We start from the raw sequence: 24682 nt of genomic DNA on the forward strand, positions 1-24682 counted from the left end.
ATTCTGAAAGCTCAGTCCGCATACTTCCGGTTCTGTACTCGTTATTTCCCGCGGACTTGACGCAGCTCAGTTCAGACCACCAGGCGCACCGGCAGTCCCCGTCTCTGCTGACTCAGTGCCTTACCAGCAGTCCCTTCACCCGAGATACCGCATCCAGCAACCGACGCACACTCCTCCGGTCAGCTCGCCCCGGCACCACCACCGTACAGACATGTCCAAGACCGCAATCGGTGAGTTTTGCTCTTGACATTTTATTTCTATTAGACATCAGCGGCTTCGCAGCTTTGAGGATGCTGAGGCTGTGGCGACACCCATGGCACAAAAGGATGCTGAGGGTTGATTAGAGGGAGCGGCCAAACTCCTCTGCAAGTCACTCCTTAAAAATGAAGTTGCGAAATTGATGTTTTTTAATCTTTGTTTTGAGAGTCAATGTTTAAGGTTATTGCTCGATCCTAAAACCAAATGAGTGCCCATAAATATGAGCTAGTTAGAATTCAGTTTGCCATATTAGTGACGCATATTTTTTTATTCACTTTCATGAAAAATATTGAAAAAGAATTCATTTCAACACAAAAAAGGCGATTTTTCTTCACCCTCCTACAGCAGCATTTAGTCGATGCCAGCCTGCCGCACCTGACTCAGAGCCGTGCAGCATAATGCAGCGCCAGCGACCCCACCCAACATCTCCGGTCCCTTCAAAGCGAGCCAGCCGCTCTCTCCGGGGCGTGAAATATTTCACCGTGACAAATCTCCTTAGAAAAACTGGGCCATCCTATGTTCCTGTAGAGTAAAGCCTGCTCAAGCAGTTTTGTGGGTGACCGCTAAAGGCATGAATGAGATAGAGAGAGAGAAAAGGAGCATCTTTTTTTTTTTTTTTTTTGCAGAATTGCTTTGCAGTCGAGGGAAGAATTTACGACCGGCGATGAAAATGAATGTCGTCTCAGGAAAATGAGACCATAATCCTATTAGGACGGTTATAGATTGTAAATGTGGTCTAATATGTGCGATGAATGTATTATGATCGAGACTTTATTTTGATGTAGGAATAAAATTAGATTGCATGTTATGGCAGGTGGGGCCTTCTATTTGTATCCATTTCCACATCAAGGCTGGATTCCATTATTTAAACATCACTTTCTGAGGCCTTTAAACACTGAATGTGACCTGCAGGCTTTATCAAAATTAAGTCTATAATCATAACTAACATCAAGGAAAGTGCTGGCTGCAAGGGGTGTGTGCATATGAGCTGAGGCGTGCAATGTGTGTGTGTGTGACCAGTCTAGGGGATAGTCTGTTTATTTTCTGGTTGACTAGGCCCTTGATGGATAGAGGGGCATGCAGACAGACAGCGGTTAAGGGGTCCTGTATGGTGTCTGTGCTGAGGGACAACTAAACCCTGACTGGTATATTTATTCCCCTCTCCTCCTCCTCCTCCTCCTCCCTCCTCTGCCTCCTCCGCCTCCCCTTCTCTCCTCCATGATTTGAGCTGTGGACAGGCAGAATGGGATGGGCAGGGAGCAGACACTCTAGGAGAAAGCAGTCATCATGCCAGTCAGCACCCCAGCAGGTCATCGAGTTCATGTCGGCTCTTACAGAAACACTGTTGCGCTCTTAATATTTTTAGAATCACATCCAAATTAAGCCTGCTTTTTCTGAGATGGAGGAGCGGAAACACCTTCACGAGTCACAAAAACAACATATTTTAGGATTTAAATCATTTAAAACCTGGAGCAACATCACTTTTCTTGTGCTGTATTCAGACACCTTTCACAAGTATTTAAAACTTTGAGCCCTGAGCAAATTGGTGCATTTTTTTTTTCAAAAAACATGGGGAAAAGGGCAACTTAGTAGGAAATGTTTAGGAAATTAAAAAAAAAAAAAAAAAAAAAAAAAAGCTAGGTAAGAATGTCTAAGGAAAAATAAAATAAAAAAAGCAAGGGAAATATATATATTATTAATCATCTGAATTACATTTTTTTACCTTTTTTTTTTTTTTTTTTTTTACATTTTTTTTACTCTTAAAAAAATATATTTTTTAAAAAACTAATTTTCAAGTAATTTTCTAGTACTTTTGTGCTAATTTCTTGTTAAGTTTTGGGTCATTTCTTCTTCCATTGTGAATTTCCTTCTTCCCATGTTTTTGAAATAAATCAAGCCAATTTGGTTTTAAAACATCTGTGAATACATGAATTTGTGTGTTTTTTTTTTCCTTTCTTGAAGGAGAACTAAGGATGCAGACACCCTGAAGCCTCTACAAATCAGCTATCCCATAAACAATCTCGTCTCAGAGTCCCTCCTGTGCATATCAAAGCCTCTGAGCTCTCCTCCTGATCCTTATCCCACACACTTGTCATATCCAATTAGGTGTGGTCATTCAGCCCCTAAAAATCAATTCCTTTGTGTAAAGAGACACAAACTTCCTCGGACAATCGTACCATCAACTTCAAGCAACTAGTCCAAATTCCGGCCACATTTTTCATCTTATCATCTGCATCACTATTGTCGTAATGCACACGCGTGCATGAACCTCGGAGGGACTCGTAACTCACGCTGATTTACCGCCCAGTCTCATTGATCAGCACACTCCCATTACTGGTTCAGATGACTGTTGCTCTTTACAATGAGGCTGAGAGGAAGAGGCGACATCAATCCAGCGGTGGCGATGGTATGCCATATGCTCGTGCTCCGTTCATCACTTGTGACAATCGACATCTGGATGAGACGGTTCGGAGATTTTAGGGTCCTAGTTTGGCAAATTTGACGGTATTCTCAGGTGTTTTTCTGACTGTAGATACATTTCATACAGCCACCTCTGAGGTCTGCTCTTTTAATGCACTGATCAGAAGGTAATGATTAATTAGTTAATTGTAATTTGCAAAGATTACGATGAGTCATCTTTTAAGCAAAAAGGCCCCAAAAAATCTTGGTAGTTTCTAAATTGTGAGGATTTCTCTCTGTTTGTGTAAAAATTAACTGAATATTGTTTGGTTTTGTCAAACAAAACACAGCATTTGAAGACATATCACAGGGATTTGAGAAACTAAGACTAAACCAGAAGCTTCTCAGTTCTTTGAAAAATGATCTTTAGTTGCAGCTCTGATCTCCTTGTATAGACTTAGGGTGCGGTTTTGGAAAAAAACAGCTCACCCCTCCTGCATCAACTGACTGGACATGCCCTTGGTCATCTGGGAGTCATATTGTTTAATTTAGTAGTAGTAATTTGCTGTGGTAATGATATAAAAGGTAACTATTATGATAGTTTGTCGATCATTTAAGTCATTTTTAAGCAACAATGCCAAAAATATCCGTTGTTACAGCTTCTAAATTCTGAAAATTCAGTTTTATGTGACAATAAACCGAATATATTTGAGTTTTGGCATATTTGTCATACAAATCAAGACATTTAGGAAACTTTATTTTCACAATAATCATACATTTTATCAACCAAATGATAAGCGATTTATTGAAAATTATCCTTAGATGCGGCTCTATACACGGATCTCCTTGGGTGCGGTTTAGGAAAAAAACAGCCCATCCCTCCTACACCGAATAACTCGACCTGCTCTTGGTCATCTGGGTGCCATATTGTTTCATTTAATAGCCAATTTTGCCGTGGTAATACCTTCATAATTCTGTGATTATATTGTTGCCAGGTGGCATGGCTGTAAAGGGCTTGAATGTGTCGAACGCAGATATGAAGCCTGCACTGCTGCTAGGTTATAGGACCCAGGAAAGCAGTAAACACTGCGATAAACTGAGTCACAGTTTGCGCATTGACTTGTCAACAGTGTCTTTCATATGCTTCTCACATTGTGCCTTTTTGCTCAATGTGTTTAAATTCTTAAAGTGGGGGCTGGGCATTTAGAAGAAGAAGAAGAGTGTTGTTGAGAGAAATAACGGCACCAAACAGAGGCGTGGTGGTTTGTGCAAATGCAGAGTTGAAGCTCCCAGGAGATGCAGCGAGTGGAAAGAGACAACTAGAGGGAGAATGCATCAGCAACAGATGAAACGGAGGCTTGGGGGTGCAGAGGATGCTGGGGAAGAGGGATGCTTGCGGGGGAGGAGGTACAGTAGATATTGATGAGCTGCGTGCTCTGGCTGATGGATTGGAAGAGGAAGTGCAGTTTGCTGGCTGTGTGTCTGTGGTCGGGACAGGAGGAGCAGCTCTGTGAGAGGATGCAGAGCTGACTGGTTGGAACCAGCCTGCTGGAGTGGAGTGGGAGCATTAAAGTGGTGTCATGTCTGTCTGAAATGATTTTGTCTCGTCTCAGATTGACACGCCTGACTCGGCATGTCTGAAACTCAGTGAGTGTTTTTAAAAGATGCTGTTGTTTGGACACGTCCTGCTGTGGAATGTCATTCTGGATCATTTGTCATTTTTATGTGTCTGATCCACTGGGAACAAGCTTATTACTACAGCGGGTACAGGAGGAAAAGATCTCTTCTCTCAAGAGAAATGCAGAGGTAATTTCATATTTTTGCACAATAGAGAAACTCATATATTTTTGATTAGGGGTATAAAAGAAAAATCTGCAGGGCTATGAGTCAGAGAGCCATTTCAATTTACAGTGACTACTTATCTTCCAAGAAATTAAATTTGCCCCTCATACAGTTGTAGTAAAAACAGGCTCACTCACATTGCTGGAACTAGCACATTCAGGGCCCTGGGCAAGCAGACAGCCCCCCGCCACCACAGAAATCAAACTATTGTTATTATTATTATTATCCTTAACTTTTATTTTTTATTACTAACAACAAGAGCTAATGAGAAATCAACACAAATTAATAATTTAGCTAACAATAATTATAAATAAAAAACATATAAAAATACTGTACATGCAAATTTACTGATTTCGTCTTTGTTTTGTTTCTGTACTGCACCCCAGACTACTTTTGCATTTAATTCTGTCTTACTCTAATGCTCTGTGTTGTTTTGTTTGATTGAGCGCCCTCAGCAGCAGCTGCTGCATTTGAAAACATCTGCCACTGCTCATTCAACTTAAATATTGTTAAACAAACCACAATAGAGATTCAACAATTATCAATTAATCAACTGATTGACTGACAGTTCAATTGAAAACTAATTAATCAGCAACTACTCTGATAATAAATTACTCCCTAAAGTCATTTTTAAGTAAAAACAACAAATATTTGATAGTTCCAACATCTCAAATGTGAGGATTTGCTATTCTAACTAGTATATATTTGGTTTTGGACTGTTCAACAAATAATTTTTCACAGTTTTCTGTGTTTTATAGACCTTAACCAATGATCAAGAAAATAATCAGCCTTTCTTGGTTAATAATAACTCTCCTATTCACTGCTTTTTTAAATTATATCTTTTGCATCCGATGATAAAATAAGGTTCAACAAACTTCTCACAGACCTTATATCTCTACACATGACAGGCAATATGCGTCAGTCAGATCCATTCCCAACTTGTTAAGAATTGATTGGTTTAAAATCTACATTTCAAATTCCCTCTATTAAAAAAATCTGAACATATGCTACTACAGTCTCATGCTTAATCCCTCAAATTAAAGATAATTCAAATCAAACTGTATCTAACCTTTACAAAATAAACGAGTGAAATCATACTTACACATTAATGAAGTAAATAATCCGCAGATTATTCTGTTGTGAAAATAATTGTTAGTTGGTGGCCTAAACTAGAAATCTAGATCTGGATGAAAACATTACTGAACAGATAAAAAGCCCGTCCCAGTACTTGGAAACCACTGAACAAGACTCTCTGCCGATCTGCTCCATAAGCACTTAACCCAAATTACCTGCTCCACTGAATTGTTAACTGTTTGAGCCTTCAGCTGTCAAGTGGAGCTGTGTGGGGGAGAAAATGGCTGCTGGGGTCTTGACATATACACGCCACTTAATGAGCCTGTGTCAACCCTCCAAAAGCTCTGTCCCCCCCTCTCTTGCCAGCAGAAATGGTGCGGCCCGCTAATTGCAAATTAAAGTGCTATCCACCTGAGGTGGCTGCTTCCATTAGGCTGTTCTAGGGACAGTTGATGGCGGCTGCAGGTCCCACTGGGAGCTGCCCCCCTTACTGGTTTTTAATCCTCCTGTTTGTGATTTCTGTTTTTATCAGAAAGGTGTTGCCATGATTGTAAAGCTCCACCCAACAGCCGAGCATTTTCTCCATCTTCCTACACCCCGTCTTTTCTTTCATCTGACAGAAATCTAACAGTTTTTTGTTCCTTCTCAACCCCTTCTCGGTTTTGTTCGCCCCCTGCCGTGCTTCCACCCTCTCTTACTTCCTCCTCAGGGAAGAGGTTAACAAGGCCATCAGAGAGTAGTGAGAGCTACATCTGAGAGTTGATCATATTACTGTGGCGTCTGCCAGTCTGCAGGGCAGAAAGCGAGACACAGAGAGAAGATGAGGAGAGAGCGAGCGGGGAAGATGAGTGAGGAAGAGGATTTGGATTAATCATACTGTACACCGTACCCCACCGTGGAGAAGCTCTTTCACAGTAAATCTCATTTCTGGCTTTGCCACTGTAGCCGGCTGAAAACCATGAATCAACGTGGCACACTTCAGCCCTGCAGGCCTTGTGCTCTGGGTGATGGATTATGCCATACTGTGACAGTCAGCATGCAAATCTCCACCCTGAGGCAGTGCACCTTCACAGAACACGGCAGCCATGTGCAAAAGCGGAATATTTCACAAGCTGCAGTGCGTTGCAGATATTTTTGCCGCTCTCCCTGCAGGGACTGCTGCTGAACTCTGGGCTCACGTTACAAAGTAGTAGATGCCAAAAATACAGCAATAAAAAAAAAAAAAAAATCAAGGTTGAGCAAGGTTGAGTGTTCTTTTTTTCCCTGTTTTTTCACCGTCTGCCCTTTGGAGCACTTCATCCCTCCCTACTGAGCAGGGCACAGATTGCAAAATACAACCTGATTTGATTTGCTTCAGTGTTATTAACTTTTTGGACCATAAATGGACCAATGCTGGACAGTCGTATTGCTGCGTTCTGCTGATAAGCTAAACCCTCAGATATGAGCCTTTATCCACAACCCACAGAGAAAGGAGATAAGAAAGAAAACAAAAATCATCCCAACATCTCTCGTAAACCCTGGCTTCTGAGCTTTCTATATTACCTGGAAAGCAGTGTGTTTTTGGTGAATGGCTGAGAGGCAATAGGGCGTTGGTGTGACTATGTTAATAAGTGATGGACCGAAATGAAATGCATGGCTAATGATGTGTGGAGAATTCTGTGGGGACGGCAGCATCTTGGCTGTTGGGGAAATTAGGCCAAAAAAAGGACACATCCATCCTGCTCCCCTTGCGACTCGGTGAAAACAAAGACCACAAAATGCAGACAAAACCCACAGCGGCTCAGCTCCGCAAGACATCCTTTGATGAGGTTTCTTTTTGGAAGACTTGATGAATAATTATTAACCACAAAATCTGGATATTTACATCAAGGGCCTCCTGTGGAGGTAGAAGTGGGTTAATGATGTTTCATCTTTTTAGTGTGTTAGTGGGTTAATGATATTTTGTGTGTGTGAATGTGTGTTTTAGCAGTTTACATACACACAGTCAGTCATGTCTCAATTTTCCCCCACAGCTTACAAGGAGAAGATGAAGGAGATTTCAGTTCTCTCACTCATCTGCTCTTGTCTGTATCCCGAGACTCGCAAAAACATCATGGGTGACTTTGAAGGTATGAAGATTTACTTTTTCAACTTCTGTTTCAAATATACTTGAATGGAAAGTCATACAGAGGCAACAAAGGGTTTTTCTGTCTGTCTGTCTGTCTTTCTTGTCCATGCGCAGACTTGGACATCAAGCCCATTAACAAGCGAGCCTCAGGCCAGGCCTTTGAGGTCATCCTGAAGCCGGTCTCCCCCGTGTCTGATGCTGCCCACTGCATCACCAACCCCCCAAAGAGGGACATTTCCCTGGAGGACATCCAGAAGAAACTGGAGGCAGCTGAGGACCGGAGGAAAGTAAGGACATTTCCAATCAATTTCATTGCACCCAGCGACCACGCGTAACTGTGAAACTGAAAAGCTTTTTGTAATACCCCAAATAAACCTCTTCTGACCCAAAACACAAGGAGAAATAAAAGTGGTTTGCTGTAGTAACTACTTGACCTCCCATGACATCTAATTGGAAGTCTGGATGTTTGGTCAATCACGCATCACACTGACTACTGCAGGTGCAAAACTGCGATGAAATATCTAATCTGACACTGGCTATTCCCTGCATTTCATTGATTTGAATATCAATATAGTCAATACAAGCAGCTGCCAAAATGCAGACACCCACCAACAAATCAATGATTGAATCAATGACACAGTTTGACAATTTTCTTAACACCAGATGTCCAATACTATAGGTCAAACATACAATATATTAATTATGGGGAATGCCAAGACAGGATGAAAGTGGCAAGGAGAGAAATGATTTCACCTCCAGACAATTTTAGCTTAACATTAATGTGTGAGAGCTACTCAGTCAATCGCCATCTCTCTATCGACACTTGCTCTCCGACTCATTCCCTCTGCTTCCTTTTTCCAGTCCCAGGAGGCCCAGGTACTGCGAGCCCTGGCCGAGAAGCGGGACCACGAGCGCGACGTGCTGCTGAAGGCCATGGAGGAGAACAGCAACTTCAGCCGCATGGCCGAGGAGAAGCTCCAGGTGAAGATGGAGCAAATTGAGGAAAACCGGCAGGCTTACCTGGCTGCCATGATGGAGCGCCTGCAGGAGAGGGTAAGGAACCGGGGCGTAGCCATGGTTTTAGATATACTGAGGTCAAACGTTTAAGTTACCTCTCCCCAAGAATATTTTGACCAAAGACAAAAAAGTCTCAATTATTGTAATTATTTGAATTTGTAACATTTACCATCTTCAACTGTCAAATTACATCATCTGTGCAGTAGATTAAATTACTGCTCGCTAGTTTCAAACTAATGATTTACTACAGTAAATTAGGTTGCAAAATGAAAACGTATCAATGTAACTTATTAATTTCTAAGAAAAAAAATGAATTAGTATGTGAAATAGTTGCTTAAAAACAATATTAAGCAGTGTCCAATCACAGTAAAAAGGAATCACTGTTGCATTACGAGCTGTAACAAATCTGTGGTGCTGCTCTTACTCTTTGAATTTTATAGCCTATGGATACATTCAGGTTAAGTAGTATTCATGCAGTTCAGTGTGGGAAATATCTGATTATGCTAATGTAACTGATGCTATTTAACTGCTTATTTAGTCTGATGTTTTGTAATTTAATGCAATATATTAGCTTTATCAGTTGGATCAGCTGGCTACGTAATAGTTAACTCCTGCTGGTAACTGAATGTATATAATCAGTAACAATTATTCAAGAAGTGGCTTGTTTATATGGTGCAAGCAGTTTAATTTATGACGCGTAAATCTCTACATTATAGCTAGGCTAGGTCTGTGCAAAAGTGGCACGTCATTTTTCTAAAGGTCCATTTATCCGAAAAATGTACTACTGAACTGAAAGCTCATTTCTCAGACAGAACGTTGTAAAAAAAGCAAATGCCCTTTGCTCCGCAGTCCTGTTTCTTTGAAAATACACACTCCGTGCAGTTAGTTTCAGTTTCCCAACTGCATTTGAGCCACCGATCCCAGGTGTTTCTACCGACCCTTTGCGGTATTTCCTTGCGGCTTTTGTGCCACTTATTAGTTATTACAGGAAAAAAAAGCCAACATCCATAATTCGTGTTTTTTCTAGGAGAGGCACGCTCAGGAGGTGCGCAGGAACAAGGAGTTGAGAGAAGAAGTGACAGCGTGAGAAGCCCCAACAGGTTCCCACCTCCAAACCCCCCCCCCACCACCACCACCACCACCCCCGACCCTGAGGAACACCCTTCTCTCCACCACATGTCCCCACCTTCTCCACCCCTCCGCCATACTCCCCCATACTACTACGAAAGTAACACAGCCTGAGACGCCACCCCAAGACAGTGGGAGGTTCAAATGGGGTTGGGGGTGGAAAAAAAAGTGAAAATAATTAAAAGAAAAATTAATGTCTCCCACCCACTCTTCCCAAAAAAGAATGTTTTTGCTCCGTTTCAAATGCGAAAGAAAAGAAAAAAAGTCAAATTGACAAGTGAAAGTGGGTATTGGTTTTTGTAAATACTTCTTTTTTTGTTATATACAGTACGATACAAGCAGCAAAAGTATTGATTGCAGTGTGCCATTTTTTCTATATAAGTTTCCTCTCCCTGCTTATATATGGATGTAATAATTTGTTCATTTTCATGTTTTTTTTTCTGTTCATTTCAGCCTGAGAATTATATCGGGCGTAGGTGTTTGTTGTGAGTTTGCCAGCTAGCTGATGTTTGCTGCGACTGGTTGCGTCCTCACAAGGACCGCATCCTGGCTCCGTTCCCTCATCCCTCCGAGTGGGCGCTTACTCATCTGACCCTGCAGATCTGGAAACAAAATTGGATCTGTGTTTGGTCAGAGTGATTTTCCATCCAGTTTTTGCCAATGTTCCAATTAGCGAGGGACGTGTGCAAGGAAGTTGGCAGATGGAAAGGGGACAGTTTGCTTTCTGTGGGGACCGCAAGCCGTCGCTGCACATCCACTCCTGTGAGGTAGATGGTGACTGTACCACAGGAGAACACTATAGCATTTAATGAGCCCATCCTCATCCTCCTTCCCCTCCGTCTGCAGCCTCTTCATCTCTCCACATACATACTGTAGAAGCACTCGCTCACACGCTCTCCACATGGGCAGGCATTTAGCCAATCATAGCGCAGAGCTCAGGAGGAGCTCGCTAAATTCTGTCCATCTGGCACCCAGAAAGCTCACATAACACCTCTGACCAACAGCCTCTTATGTATACTCCTCAGAAACAAGCTTCCAATCACACGATACTGTACTATACAACACAACTGAGGTAAAAGTGCATCTCAAGAACAAGTGCAAGTGCAAAAAAGCCTCACCAGAATTGTTACTGTGAATCGGAGAAAATACAAATAACTCTCACCTTTGTCCATTTCCTAGAGGCTAGAGTAGTGCCCTACTTCATCAGCGCCTACAGGAATCATCACACTTCACTCCAAGACACTGTAAACGCCACCGAAAGGTCGGCACAAGAAAGATATTTAAGCCATAACAGGTATCGCTGCAACAATGATTCGTGAACACAGTATTGCCATCTGTAAAGGTGTATGTGAGTGTATTCAAGTATCCGAATGTCGGTCGCACACGCACAGTAGGCCAGAAGATGTGTGTGAGTGTGTGTGTGTATTGCAGAAATGGCGGGTAGATAACCGAATGTTTGTGCCATTGTATAGACCCGGTGAAGTATAAACCAACACCGTTACAGTGTGTAACAGATGACTCAAGTACATCACAGACAGTGACGATCCTACCTGCCTCTCTATCTCTCCTCTGTCCATTTGTGTGTTTTCCCCCTCTCCACATATATCTTTGTGAGCAAGCAGTGGTTAATAAAGATTTGGGGTTCAGTGAATGAAACTGGCTTTGAGAGTGACTTCTTTCAGATTTGTGAGCGGTCATGTTTTCAGTGAAGCATTCAGGCAGTGCCACATACTTAAGATTCAGCCCGTTCTCATTCAGATCTTGTAAAATATCGCAGCTTTGTCAGTGATTCTGGTGTAAGATAGCAATGCCAAAAGTCACTTTTCACATGTAACTTTGTTGGACAGTGTCAGGTGAGAATGTGGCCGGACAGAACCTCTTGCAGTGTTATTATAAACAAGCAGACAGCTGGACCGAACCTGTGGCATCTGTATGAAACGTGGCAGGATGGTGTCAGGGCGATGTAATATACAGAGCATGAGGGTGCCTACAGGGCAGGCAGGAGAGGTGGTGGAAACCCTGTACTTTTATGTAGAAAACCAGTGTCTAAATATTTTTTTTTTCTACAGATTTTTTATTATCTACAGATTACTATGTGCCTCCTTCTCCTAATCCCAACCATCTGTGCCAACATGTGCTTTTATTGACGTTCTGGTGTTGTGCATTTGTTGACATCAAGGTAGTGCCATCCTGAAGCATAAACAGCAGATATAGAAGGATACCTAAAACGTAATATTTGTGCGCGGACGTCCACTGCAAAGCATTGACATGTGACGACGTGGGATGAGATTGTGTTGTCAGATTAGATCAATGTGCTGAGACCAGGAAATAAATTATTGTCGTTGTGCGTGCCTGCAAATATATGATATCTGCACATTTCATGCATATGAACTTAAACCACAATTCCCCCTCCTAATGTTATCTAAGAAGTCACTTTCTGGCAGAAAGCCCTCTAGGCATACTTCTCATAAAAAGTTGACCAAACCCAGTATTTTAAAGGCCCAGTACATAGGAATAAGTGGAATCTGTAAGCAGAAATTGTAACTAATATTCACAACAATTTTTCATTAGTTCATAATCCCCTGAAAATAAGAATAGTTGTGTGTTCATTTCCTTAAAATGAGCCATTTATATCTAGATACAGAGTGGGTCCTCTTTCACAGAGTCCACCATGTTTTTTCTGAAGTCGCCCAGAAGGAAGAAATTAAACGTTGGCTCTAGATATGGCCATCTGTGGTTTCATGTCAGCCATTGTGGTCCTCCCACATGCATGGTATATAGGAGAAGTTTCAGCTGATGCCACTAAATCCTTCACACTGGACCTTAAAGCCCAAACATGATGTTTCCCCAACCCTTACCAAGCAATTTGTGTGCCTAAACCAAACCACAGCCTTATCACAACGTCATACTGAAAATGGAAATAAACATCAAGTTATACAGGAAACACATACAGAATTTGTGAATTTAGGGGAACAGACTTCGATACAACACCAGCAAAGACACCTTAAACCAGTGCAGAGCGGACATGTCAGTACAGAGAGCAAAGTTTGAGCATTTCTTGGATGTAACCCTGGTCCCTGAGCTTTTTTTACACTACACTGACATACTTGTCACAACCATTACTGCTGTCAGCCAGTAAAGTTAGCCTACAAGCTAATAAACAACATACATTTTAAAACTGCTAAAAACACTTACCATACACTTACACTTACCGACGCGTCTGCTGCCTGTAGCTGATATTGGTGCGCTATAACTCTTCACCTGTGACTGAGTTGGACTGCGGTTCAAACGTGTGACTGAATCTCCCCAATGTTTGCTCATGCTAACACTAGCAACTAGCAATCACAAGCCATTTATTAGCCGGTCAACCTAGCGCGAGCAGCGGTGGGCGGAGCGCGAGGCCAGATCCAGAATTTCTCAGTGAGGAAAGAGTAGATCTGCGAGGTTTTTGTGCGTTTGTTTTTAGCTATTTATATGGGATTAAAAGGTAATATTCATTACAGCAAAGTATTGTTCACACTACTTCAAACTATTTCTGGATTGGATTTAGGAAAAAAATTAATGAAGACCATATAATGCACAGCAATAGGTTTACGAGCTCTGTGGTGGCAGTGAACCACTCAAGGTGGTTAAACAAGTGACAATCAACAATTCAATAAATTACAAAGAAAATACACAGAAAAAGTAAACAGGGAAAGAAAACAGTGATGTAGTGAGCATATGACAAAACATCAAACAAATCTAAATTGATCAAGATTCTTCATGTCAAAATACTTTATAATACAATTCATCAACAATCTACCAATCAATGACTAATAAAATAACTGATATATATATATATGATATATAAAAACAGATAAAAAATTCTAGCAATCAGCTGCATTCAAAATTGTATTAAGGATAAGGGAGGGCAGAAGAAATCTCCAATAGGCCTACATACACACAAAAAAGAGACACACTTAAAAAAAAAAAAAGGAAAAAAAAGAGAGAAAAAAGATTGAATTTCAATGAAGTAAAACTAGTAAGAAAAATTAAAACTAGAAAGTAAAATTCAAATTATGGGGAGAAAATCACAATAAGAGAAGACACACACACTATGTATAGAGTCTAGAAAAATGTACACCTTAAGCGCCATCACAATACAATCACTAATACTATTATTATTATTATTTGTTTATTTTTTATTTTTCTAGTGAAAATTTTTGATCTCATACTCTTGATTCAAACCTCTGGGTGCAAGAATTTGGGGAGTAAAAATATAGAAACTCTATCTCTGGAGTATTTAAATCATGTTTAGTTTAGTTTTTTATTCAGTCATGACAACACCAAATATTGTACACAGTATTGACATTTCACACAAAATCACAAAATCATTAACTCAAGAATCATGTGTTGAATATTGACTGAAAAGGCATAGGCAGAAGCAGACTGCTTATTAAAGCCTATCCTATATTATCAACTTTTTGGTCCACCAACCTCCAGAAAAACAAAGAAGACACAACAACAGATAATTAATCACACTTATAAGCTTCAAAAATAGCTTTACAAAGCATTTTCTTAAAAACCAAAAAAGAATGACATGTTTTTAAATTTATGTCGGCATCATTCCAGAATTTAACGCCTATAATGGAGACACATCTTCTTTTCATACCTTTTTTAGCTTTTTGTACAGTGAACTTGTAAACACCTCTAAGATTATAAGGACTGTCCTGAATTGAAAAGAACCTCTGTATTGAGTCAGGGAGCATTTTTGATTTTGCTCTGAACATAATTTGCATTATTTTATAATAAAACAGATCATTAAATTTCATAACATGAGAATTTAGAAAAAGTATTTCTGTGTGTGCATAATAGTTAGCATTATTGATGATACGTATAGCTCGTTTTTGCAATTTTACAATTGAATTTATGGTGGTTTTAAAGGTGGATCCCCACAATTCCACACAGTAAGACATATAGGGAACAATCAATGAGTAATAGATCAAATGCAAAGCCTTGGAATTCAGCACATTTCTGGATTTATATAGGATTGCAAGTGATTTTGAGATTTTCCCTTTAATATACTCAATGTGTTGTTTCCATGTTAGCTTTTGATCAATGACAACCCCAAGGAATTTAGTCTCAGAGACTCTTTCAATGTCAATATTACAGATTTTTAATTTAACATTACAGTCACTTTCATTTGGATTCCCAAATACCATAAATTTTGTTTTCTTAATATTTAAGGATAATTTGTTGACATCAAACCAAGTCTTGAGATTTTCCAGCTCCATTTCTACACAACACAAAAGTTCCTTTAAATTCTTACCCGAACAAAACAGATTGGTATCATCTGCAAATATTACATATCTAAAAAAATCGGTTACATTGCAGATGTCATTTATATAAAGAATGAACAGTATTGGACCAATCACTGATCCTTGTGGTACACCACATGTAATCTTTCTCAGTGCTGACATAGTATCATTAATTTGTACACACTGGTGTCTATTGCCTAAATAGCTTTCCAGCCAAGAATGAACAACCCCTCGTATTCCATACATCTCTAGCTTCTTCAATAACTGTCCGTGATCTATGGTGTCAAACGCCTTCTGCAGATCAATATACAGACCAATAGAACACTCACCATTTTCATTTGCATTTGCTATTTCTTCTACCATTTGCATTACTGCAAAGGCAGTAGTTCTGCTCTCTCTGAATCCATATTGATTTTCACTTAATAATTTATTTTTATGAATGAACAAATTTAATTGTTTCACAAACAATTTCTCTATAATTTTAGAAAATTGTGGCAAAAGTGATATTGGTCTGTAATTTTCCATATAGTGTTTATCTCCATTTTTATAAATTGGGATCACCTTTGCCAACTTCATGTCGTTAGGAAAAATTCCTTTTTGGAAAGACAGATTACAAACATAGGTCAAGGGTCTGACAATATAATCAATAACATCTTTAATAATTACAGTATCAATGGAATGTATGTCAAGTGATCTCTTATTTTTAAATTTTCTTACAATTTCAATAATATCAGTTTCATGTACCCCACTTAAAAACATAGAACTAGCATTAGTATTAATCAAATTATTAAACATATATTTGTTGTCATCAGGTACAGTAATCTGTTTTGCCAAAGAAGCCCCAACATCTACAAAATAGTCATTGAACTCGTCAACAATACTTCTTAAATCATGCACTTTATTATTAACTTTATTTATAAAGAAATCTGGGAGTTCTGAATTATTACTTTTATTCTGTGTAATATAATTGATCACCTTCCAAGTTTTTTGTATGTTATTTTTACTGTCCTCCAACAATTTACTATAGTATTCCTTTTTTTGAGTCCTCATAATAGTAGTTAGTTTGTTCTTATAGCGCTTGTATTTTTCCTCACTATCACTAGTTCTCAGCTGTAAAAACTTTTTGTACAGTTGGTTTTTCTTATTACATGCCTTTTGCAGACCTTTTGTAATCCAGGGTTTACCTTCATATTGATCTTTCACCCTACACATTTTTATAGGACAATGCTTATTATATAATTTTAAAAATGCAAATAAAAATGCTTCATATGCTAGATCTGGATCATCAACATAAACCTCGTCCCAGTTACAATTTCTAAGATCTATCTTTAAGGCTTCAATTCTTTCTAATGTTGTCAATCTCCTTAATTTGTAGGGACGTTTATTCTTATCAACCGAACATTTTGCAATTAAATTATGCACAACTACAAAAACAGGAAGGTGATCACTTACATCACTTATGAGCAAACCACTTGTTACTTGGTGACGAGTATTCGTAAAAATATTGTCTATTAGTGTTTCACTGTCTTTGGTTATTCGACTCGGGTTGTCAATCAGGGGCCAGACACCTAGACTGAACATTGTGTTACAAAATTCTGTTGTCATTTTATGTTCATTCCATTTCATTAAATCAATATTGAAATCACCACAAACAAAAACTTGTTTCTTATCACATACCTTACCTAAAATGTCAACCATGAAATTAACAAAAGAATCAATGCAAGAGCCAGGTGTCCTATATATACAACTCACAATAATACTTTTCAGATTTGTGGAGTGTATTTCAATCGTCAGACTCTCCATGATATCATCCACAACTGTACTGTCAACCACTCTACATTGCAAATCTTTCTGTACAAAGAAAGCCACTCCACCACCCCTTTTATTCTTACGGTTTACACTAAAATGATTGTATCCCTCTAATATAAAATTGGAGCCCTTTTCATTTGTCAGCCAGGTTTCACTGATAGCAATGACTTGAAAACTATGTTTTGATGATTGCACAATTTCTTTGATTTGATCAAAATTTGCATAGAGGCTTCGACTATTAAAGTGTATAATTGAAAATCCATTCAGACTGAGTTCATTAAACTGATTTTCCGTGTAATATTTGGACCTAGAGTTCCAATCTTTATATAAATTTGCATCTGGATCAATGTCATTCTCAAAACTAAATGATTTATGTTCAGCTGACTTTAAAAAACTTAAGTGTGACTCTTCATATATTCTATTGAAACAAGGCTCAGCTAAATAGTTTTCATTCTCATAGTAATCCTCATACTCCTGTTCTAAAGGAAAAGATATGTTTTTATCTGTCATATCTTAACTAAAAAAGTAAAAATCAACAAATCAGCAAAACAGAAGTCACAAGATTGTACAATATACTTATATTCTCGTACTATCATAGAGCACCGAATATAACTCAAAGTGAAAGCAACAAATTCCAATTTCATACTTCAAACTTGGCATTAATTCTTTATCTTGCTTCTTTATTCCAATAAACAAACAAACATTTTCCAATCCTCATTAAGTGTGCCATTTGCTAACAAAGCTGCATCCATTGTCACTTGTATTGTTCCAAGTCTCCCAGATTCCTCACTGCAATCACCTTTGCCTGCTCTGGTGGTCCATTTAGCTTGATAAATGTTTTCCCATTCCTTGTCCATGTTGAATGAATTTTATTTTGTTTTCTAAGTATGCGGCTATGTCTAGCTATTTCAGCATTCTTCTTCGTCAGATGTTCATTTATGTACACCCCTGTGCCCTTTAGTTTTTTTGCCTGTCGTAGTAAATTAATCTTATACTTTCTGTTAGTAAGCTGAACAACAATGGTTGGTTTGGCATTTTTATCCTTACGTGGAAGGCTGTGGCAGGCTGAGATGTTCTCACTATCCAGATCAATGTTCTTACTGCTCAAAAATTTAACAACTTGTGTCTCTAGTGTGAGCAGTTCTTCAGGTGGTGCATCCTCACCTTGCTGGTCGCTGGCTGCAGCCCTGGCATAGCTACGATGTCTGGTATCCAGCCCAGTGATGATCAGATCATTTCCCCTGGAGTACTGCTCCAAGTCATCAATCCTTTCTTCAAGCAGATGGATCTTCTGGTCTTTAAGTTTGATTGCGGCCTTCAGCTCACGGACTTCTTCCACTAGGCCCATCAAACTGGCTTGCTGCTTAACCACTTTGCTGATCTCCTCAGACATGAAATGAAGTGTTTTTTTAATCTCTTCCAGCTCTTCTGCCAACTTTTTAGTTGTTGTCGCCATGTTTTCAACCTTTTTTTTTTACAAAAAGATATGCTCCAGGAAGCTTGAAGCTCTGTTGCTGGTCACCATATGTTCTCAGGCCCCTTTCAAAATCCACGGTCAAAAACACCAAACTAAACAAATATCCTCAGGAAATGAACCAAAAAAACACTTTACCACCAACAGTGCTTTCATAGCACATGGATGGCACCAGTATTTTGGTGATTTTAAACAGATTTACAAGATTTACATGTGATGGCCTATTTAAACATTAAACAATCCCTGCTACACACTGATAAGCTACCCCATACAAAATACTGCTTACAAGTTAATACATCAATAATAATTCAATAATATAATAAAGACAACATAATATAACAATTTCAAAGGTTTAAAAGCATCAATACCTTCAACCCTTTGAAACCTGAGCGAATTGACTCGATTTCTTTCAAAAATATGGGAAGAAGGCAATTAGCAGCAAAAGAAAAATTTACCCAAAAATTAGTAAGAAATAAGAACAAAAAGAGCAAAAGAAATGTAGCTGAAACTAAGAAAATAAATTTAAAAAACGAAAACAAAAATGACCTGGAAAATGTACTTTAAAAAATTACACTATTTTGCTACATAATTTTATATATGTAATCATGACAATTAGAAATGTAGTTCTTTTCCTAAGCTTTTTCTTTTTGCGCTACACATTTTTCCCTCGCTTTTTCTTTTTCCTCAAACAATTTTCCCTAGCTTTTTAAAAAAATATTTTTTAAATCTAATGATTTCTTGCTATCTGTAAAACTTTTATTACCCAGTTGTTGATTGCCTTTTTCCCAAGTTTTTTTTTTTTTTTTTTTTTTTAAAGAAGTCACAGCACTTTGCTCTGGGTTCAAAAGTTTAATACTTGTGAAAGGCATTTGAAGGAAGCACAAGGGAAGTGATTTCTCTCCAGGTTTCAAAGGGTTAAGTACATTTACTGAGGTGTCTTTAATGTAGGACGCATAACTTGTTATACACTGTTACATGCCACTAATGCCATCTTTGAGATGCTATCACTTGATGAAGTACCGTTTACGACCAGCTGGGGGAGACAAAAGACAAGTTGGACTGAGACATCTCACTGACCTTGTGATGTTGGCTGCAGTGAAGCTTACATCATCACCTGGCTCTGCATCATCCTCTGTAATAAAGGGAAAAAGGGTTAAGGAGAATGACGAGAGAGATCAAAGGGGAGAAACAGAGTGTACATTTTGGAGAAATAGATGAAAGAGCGAGGGATATTTTGGCATGAAGTAAAGTTTTGGTTGAGCAGAAGAGGTGACGGCATGCTGGAGCCGAGAACAGTAGGTGCAGCTGGTGAGAGCTGAAACGATGGCAAAGGGACAAAACTGCCTGCACACTTCCTTTCTCACAGTTTTTCAGTCCCTCTCTTCTTCTCTCTCCTTTGATCCCCCTGTCCCGTTTCTCCCCCCTTTCCCTCCATAACCCACTCCACGCTCCATACCTCCGTCCTTTCCTTCTTCATCCTCTTCCAACCTTCCCTCCCTCCTTCTTTCCTCCTCCTCTAGTTCCCACGCAGAACATGGGGCCAGCCGGGCTGCTATTGTCCAGGATATCCCCTCCTTGTTAATGGTTTCCTGTGCACACACAGAGGGCTGCTGAGAGAAACAAGCATCTGATACCAGGCGTCGCCACGTACTGCACGCACACACACACACAAATAGCTGCGGGCATCGATAAGCAAACACACACACACCAAACATTCACACTTGAGCAAACAGACATGCAAATGAACATTCACGTATAAAAAGACACTGATAAAGCCACAGGTGATTTCACAGAACTCTTTTATTACAGGGAAGTTGTCATTAACACCAGCAACAACTTTGAAATCTGATTTGTCAGTGCTTCCTTGTGCTTTATACAAGCATAAAATATACAAACTTACAGTGAGGTTTACCAGGAGACACCAAATATGAAGTGGAAAATGGGAAAAAGATTAATTTTTTTTACTACTGTGACGAATACATATGAGCTCCCCTCTTGTTCAATAATGCTGTTATTTTGAGCACAAAGTGATGACAAAATCACCCAAACATCAGTTACACGAGAACTTCAAAAACATATGGAACAGGTGGTGGAAACTGGTAAAACATATGTGAAGCCTCAGATGTTAAGGTCACAATTTACTGTAAAGAGGAAACATGGGAAAGCAGGTTTGAACAAAAGACCACCATACGAACACCAGAGGTCGTGGGTAAATCATGTTTATTTCAACCAAGCTGGTAGCTAACTTCTGTTCCCAGTGTTTAGTCAAACAAACACCTGGTTTCGGTTATTCCACCCCATAAAATGCTGTAAAAAGGGGGTGACTCTCAACCACCTCAAGCCCTCCTCTCTCGCGCCCCTCTCTGTATGTAACCAGGGCACCAGCGCTGGGTGTTTCAGCGCAGAGGGAAAACAAAGGGGGGGACAGTTTCGCCCAGGAACTTGACGGGCGGCGACTGCTTGACCATCTGGAAAAGCCATTCCTGATAGGCTGACAACAGTGGGTGAAACTTCTGAAGGGGGTGGGCAGGAACAGAGATCAATCACGATAAATCACTCGTGTTGCTTTTTAGTCGCGGTCTCCCTCCTCACTGTTTTTCTCTTCTATAAAAAACACAATGCATTAGCAAGAAAATAAAAAACCTACACACTATAAAATGTGTCAAGTTGATCTTACTTGAAATAATCTTGGAAATTGATTGCCTTGCAAAAGGAAATATAACTATTAATCTTAATTTATGTTTCGTTTATGTCTAACTGTTAAGTTTACTCAAAATGTAGCTGTATTTACTTAATTTTGTGAAGTTGTTGCAACTTAAAAAAAAAAAAAATCTGGTTTATTCAGTGTCAGCAACTTAACTTAACCAAGTTAGTCTGACTTAACTTCATCATGACAAAGATGATTTTGCAAATTATGAAGTCAGAAAATCTGCCAGTTCTGTTTCCCCACTGTTTATGAAAATACAAATATGACTGACTAGTTTGCAACCAGCAGAATACAGATATACAACATGATATACTTTGTTTACTGAAGCTGCTTAAACTTAGGAAGATTGATTTAATTTAATTTGTCATTTTTAAGTTGCAATAACTTCACAAAATCAAGTACATATAACAAAATTTTTAATAAACTTAACAATTACATATAAAGTCAACATGAATTAAGATCAATAGTTACATTTACTTACATTTTTTAAGGCAATCAGTTTCCTAGATTTTTTTTTTGTTGTAAAAATCAACTTGTCAGATTTTACAGAGCAGCTAGGTGTATCCTCTGTGGGATGATCATAGAAAAAATAGTACTTTCGTAGCTGAAAAAAAAAGTCTTGTCCTTGAAAGTCCAGCTCAGCTGGGTCATGAGTCTATGTGTAAATTGTGTTCTCATCTCAGTCAGAAAGCTCCTATCTCCATCCCCCAGGGTCTGTACGGTTTGCCCACACTGGATGTTGGGACGGGGGCGCTGATGGTGGGGGAGATGATGGGGAAGGCGCTGAAGGGGAAGGGGAACGCCGAGAGGGAGGAGAGGAGAGGAGGGGAGAGCTTGGATGCTGATGAGGACACCAAGGCGGGGTGTGGGACGGTGCTGGGAGCCGCAGTGGGGGGGGGAACCCGGATCGGACCTTGATCTGTGTGGGGGGTGGCGCTGCCGCTGCGCCTGCCCGGGACGTGGGTTTCTGTAATGGATGACGACGAAGAGGAGGAGGAAGAGGTGGATGTAGTCGACAGAGGAGTTTGTGGGCTGCTGGTGGCGCTGCGGGGTAAAGGTGCTAACGGTGCACCCTGCTGATGCTGGAGGAGGAGGGGGTGGGTCAGGTGGGCAGGAGGGGATCCGAACGCAGAGCCCCACGCCAGATGACTGAGGCCGGAGTGGGCCTCTCTTTGACTGGCGTAGTTGTTAAGGTGGGAGACCAGGCGGATCCGTAGAGGGTCTGTGCCGTCCAGGCCTTCGATTATGCTCAGATAGCGGGCCGTCTCAGTGAGGCACTCCCTGAAACCCAAACCACGGTAGTCCATCGCCAGAGCATGGGCGTCAAAATAACCTGAGGGGACAGGAAGAAGACAGCAGATGAGTTTAAAAAGTCACCTGAACTGCTACCAAACAAGTTTGTCCAGAGCTGAAGGAGCTGCGTCTGACATGAATCAATACGCCCCTGGCTTAAAGGACGGTGAGAGAGTAAATACTCAGTCAGAACGGGACAAACCAGTTTCTAATCTGCACATTTATTTTATTCATTCCTGTTTTTTATTTAGCTCTTCCCTCTTTTTTGGCAGAAATTATAAAAAAAAGTATTACATATCCATTTTTTTCCCTATTAAGCACATGAATATGATTCTTTAACAAGTTTCTGTGGCAGTGAGTGGATCTCAGACATACCTTTGCCTCCAGCAGCATGAAGCATCTTCAGATGGTCAACAGTCATTTGCAATATTTCCGCTTTCTCCAGTTTGGCTGAGCCCTTCAATGTGACAAAAAATAAGATTAGGTACAAAAAAATCAAAAGTGCATAAATAAACAAAGTTGGAATTAAACATAAAAATACATTTGTACATTGTATAGGTGATATTAGTGGTGCTGCCTGTTGCTTACCTGTTTCTCAAAGGCGCTGGGAACCAGCCTGCGGAGCTCGCTCAGGCTGTTGTTGATCCTGTCACGGCGCCGTTTCTCAATGATCTGAGGAAAGACAGCATGCATGTGGTCATTTATTTGGTAATTTACAGAATATGTGCACATGACATCACGCACAAAGTCCCCGACACTACTTTTCTTTAAAAATGTACTTACTCCTCGACGCCTTTTCCTCGCCTGCACCTGAGTAGATGTTGTGGGAGACATGGAGCCGAGAGGCGAGCTCATGTTCCTAAAAAGAAATAAGACGGCAGACGTAGTTTTAGATATGAGTCTTAACTGTTACATCTGATGTTGAAGGCGTTTTTATTTTTGCATCATTTATTTTGAACGACTTTGACAGACAAACTAGCCCACATTAAAGGGCCAAATAACTTACCCATTCTCATCCGCGCTCTCCTTCTCCACCTCAATGGTCTCATCCAGCTCGCTGTCCGAGGAGCTAAAATCGTGATTCCTTTTCATTTTGATTCGTCCACAATAGTCCTTTAGTGTTCCCGTTATGTCTTCCAGACGCGCGTCTGCACAGGTCTGCCCGAAGCGCCTCCGTTTGAAGCTCTCAGCTTTCCCACGGTGTCATTTCAACGCTGGTGCCGGCCAGCAGGGGCGGGGTCCGGGGACAGAGCAGCCAATCACAGAGCGGCCGTGGGTTTGAGTGACAGCGCAGTTGGCCCAAGCACATCTAAGTGCGCTTTGACAAGTCAGAGAGGAGACATAAAGAAAAGACATCTCACTCTGTGGGAATTACTGTAGGCTGTGGAAGTTATGTAAAAGTGTACCGTCAGTGAGATGAGACCATCAGTGCCTTATTAATCTTGCCATCCAGAATTTAAAAAAAAAAAATTACATCTAAAATAGCTACATAAATAAACAAAAAAGGTGAAATTCCATTTTTAGGTCTCATGATCTTATAAAATGTTCAATATGTTAAATGTTTTGTGACCATTTACACAAAAGTTGTTTTTTTTTGTCGTTGACAAAGTTTTTGATCACATCACATTAACTTTCTTGGCAGAAAGATTTACCCACTAATTATTTCTGAGTACATCATGCGCATGATTTTATATTTGAGATTAAAAGTTTGTTTTCAACCTTAGAAACAACAGTTTGGAAAATTTCATTTGTGGCGGATTGTTGAATTGTGAGAATTATCAAAAGCTCCAGAACAGCCACAGAATGGAGCTGGTGATGAGATTGTTTTACAAAGTTCAACAATGAATTTTTAATCTGAACTTTTTAGAAGCTTAGTATCTGAACAAAGTGCAATAAACATTTGGTGCATCTATGAGTTCAGTCCAAGGTGAACTATTTAGGCTAGTTAAACTGAAATAAATAATAAAAACTACACTCAAGGAGAACCAACCTGATCTCACTACCAGGACGTCAAAACAAACTGCCTGGATTGTGCCCCCGGCATCACTACAGAGGTATCATGAAGCATTTGTGAGAGATGCACCAGGCTTTCCATCAACTTAAATCTAAACCCATCCACTTTTTACATCCTCACATGAATGGACGTACTTAAAATGGGACAAACATCTGCTCAAGTTGAATAGGACCAACAAACACAAGTGTTCATGACTCCACAACATTTTCCTGACCACAACCAAGTAGTTTTGTTGCCAAAACCTAATCACTGATGCTGTCTG

The 24682-nt window shown here is 39.8% G+C and overlaps 2 protein-coding genes across 2 annotated transcripts; one reads left to right on the plus strand and one right to left on the minus strand.

The window, feature by feature from the left end:
* The first annotated feature begins 73 nt into the window (after nt 1-73).
* stmn2b (stathmin 2b) lies at nt 74-10966 on the plus strand. The gene is made up of 5 exons (XM_042505912.1): nt 74-230; nt 7587-7682; nt 7796-7968; nt 8543-8734; nt 9726-10966. The coding sequence occupies exons 1-5, from the start codon at nt 212-214 to the stop codon at nt 9783-9785; spliced, it is 540 nt and encodes a 179-aa protein (XP_042361846.1). The 5' UTR covers nt 74-211; the 3' UTR covers nt 9786-10966.
* A 10225-nt stretch (nt 10967-21191) lies between these two features.
* hey1 (hes-related family bHLH transcription factor with YRPW motif 1) lies at nt 21192-23569 on the minus strand. Its single transcript, XM_042506698.1, has 5 exons — nt 23413-23569; nt 23190-23265; nt 22995-23078; nt 22782-22863; nt 21192-22446 (listed from the first exon to the last, which is right to left on the minus strand). Exons 1-5 carry the CDS (start codon nt 23496-23498, stop codon nt 21797-21799), a joined length of 978 nt encoding a protein of 325 aa, XP_042362632.1. The 5' UTR covers nt 23499-23569; the 3' UTR covers nt 21192-21796.
* Nucleotides 23570-24682: the final 1113 nt, after the last annotated feature.

The sequence above is a fragment of the Plectropomus leopardus genome, chromosome 18, assembly GCF_008729295.1.
Source record: "Plectropomus leopardus isolate mb chromosome 18, YSFRI_Pleo_2.0, whole genome shotgun sequence".
Taxonomy (NCBI): Eukaryota; Metazoa; Chordata; class Actinopteri; order Perciformes; family Serranidae; genus Plectropomus; species Plectropomus leopardus.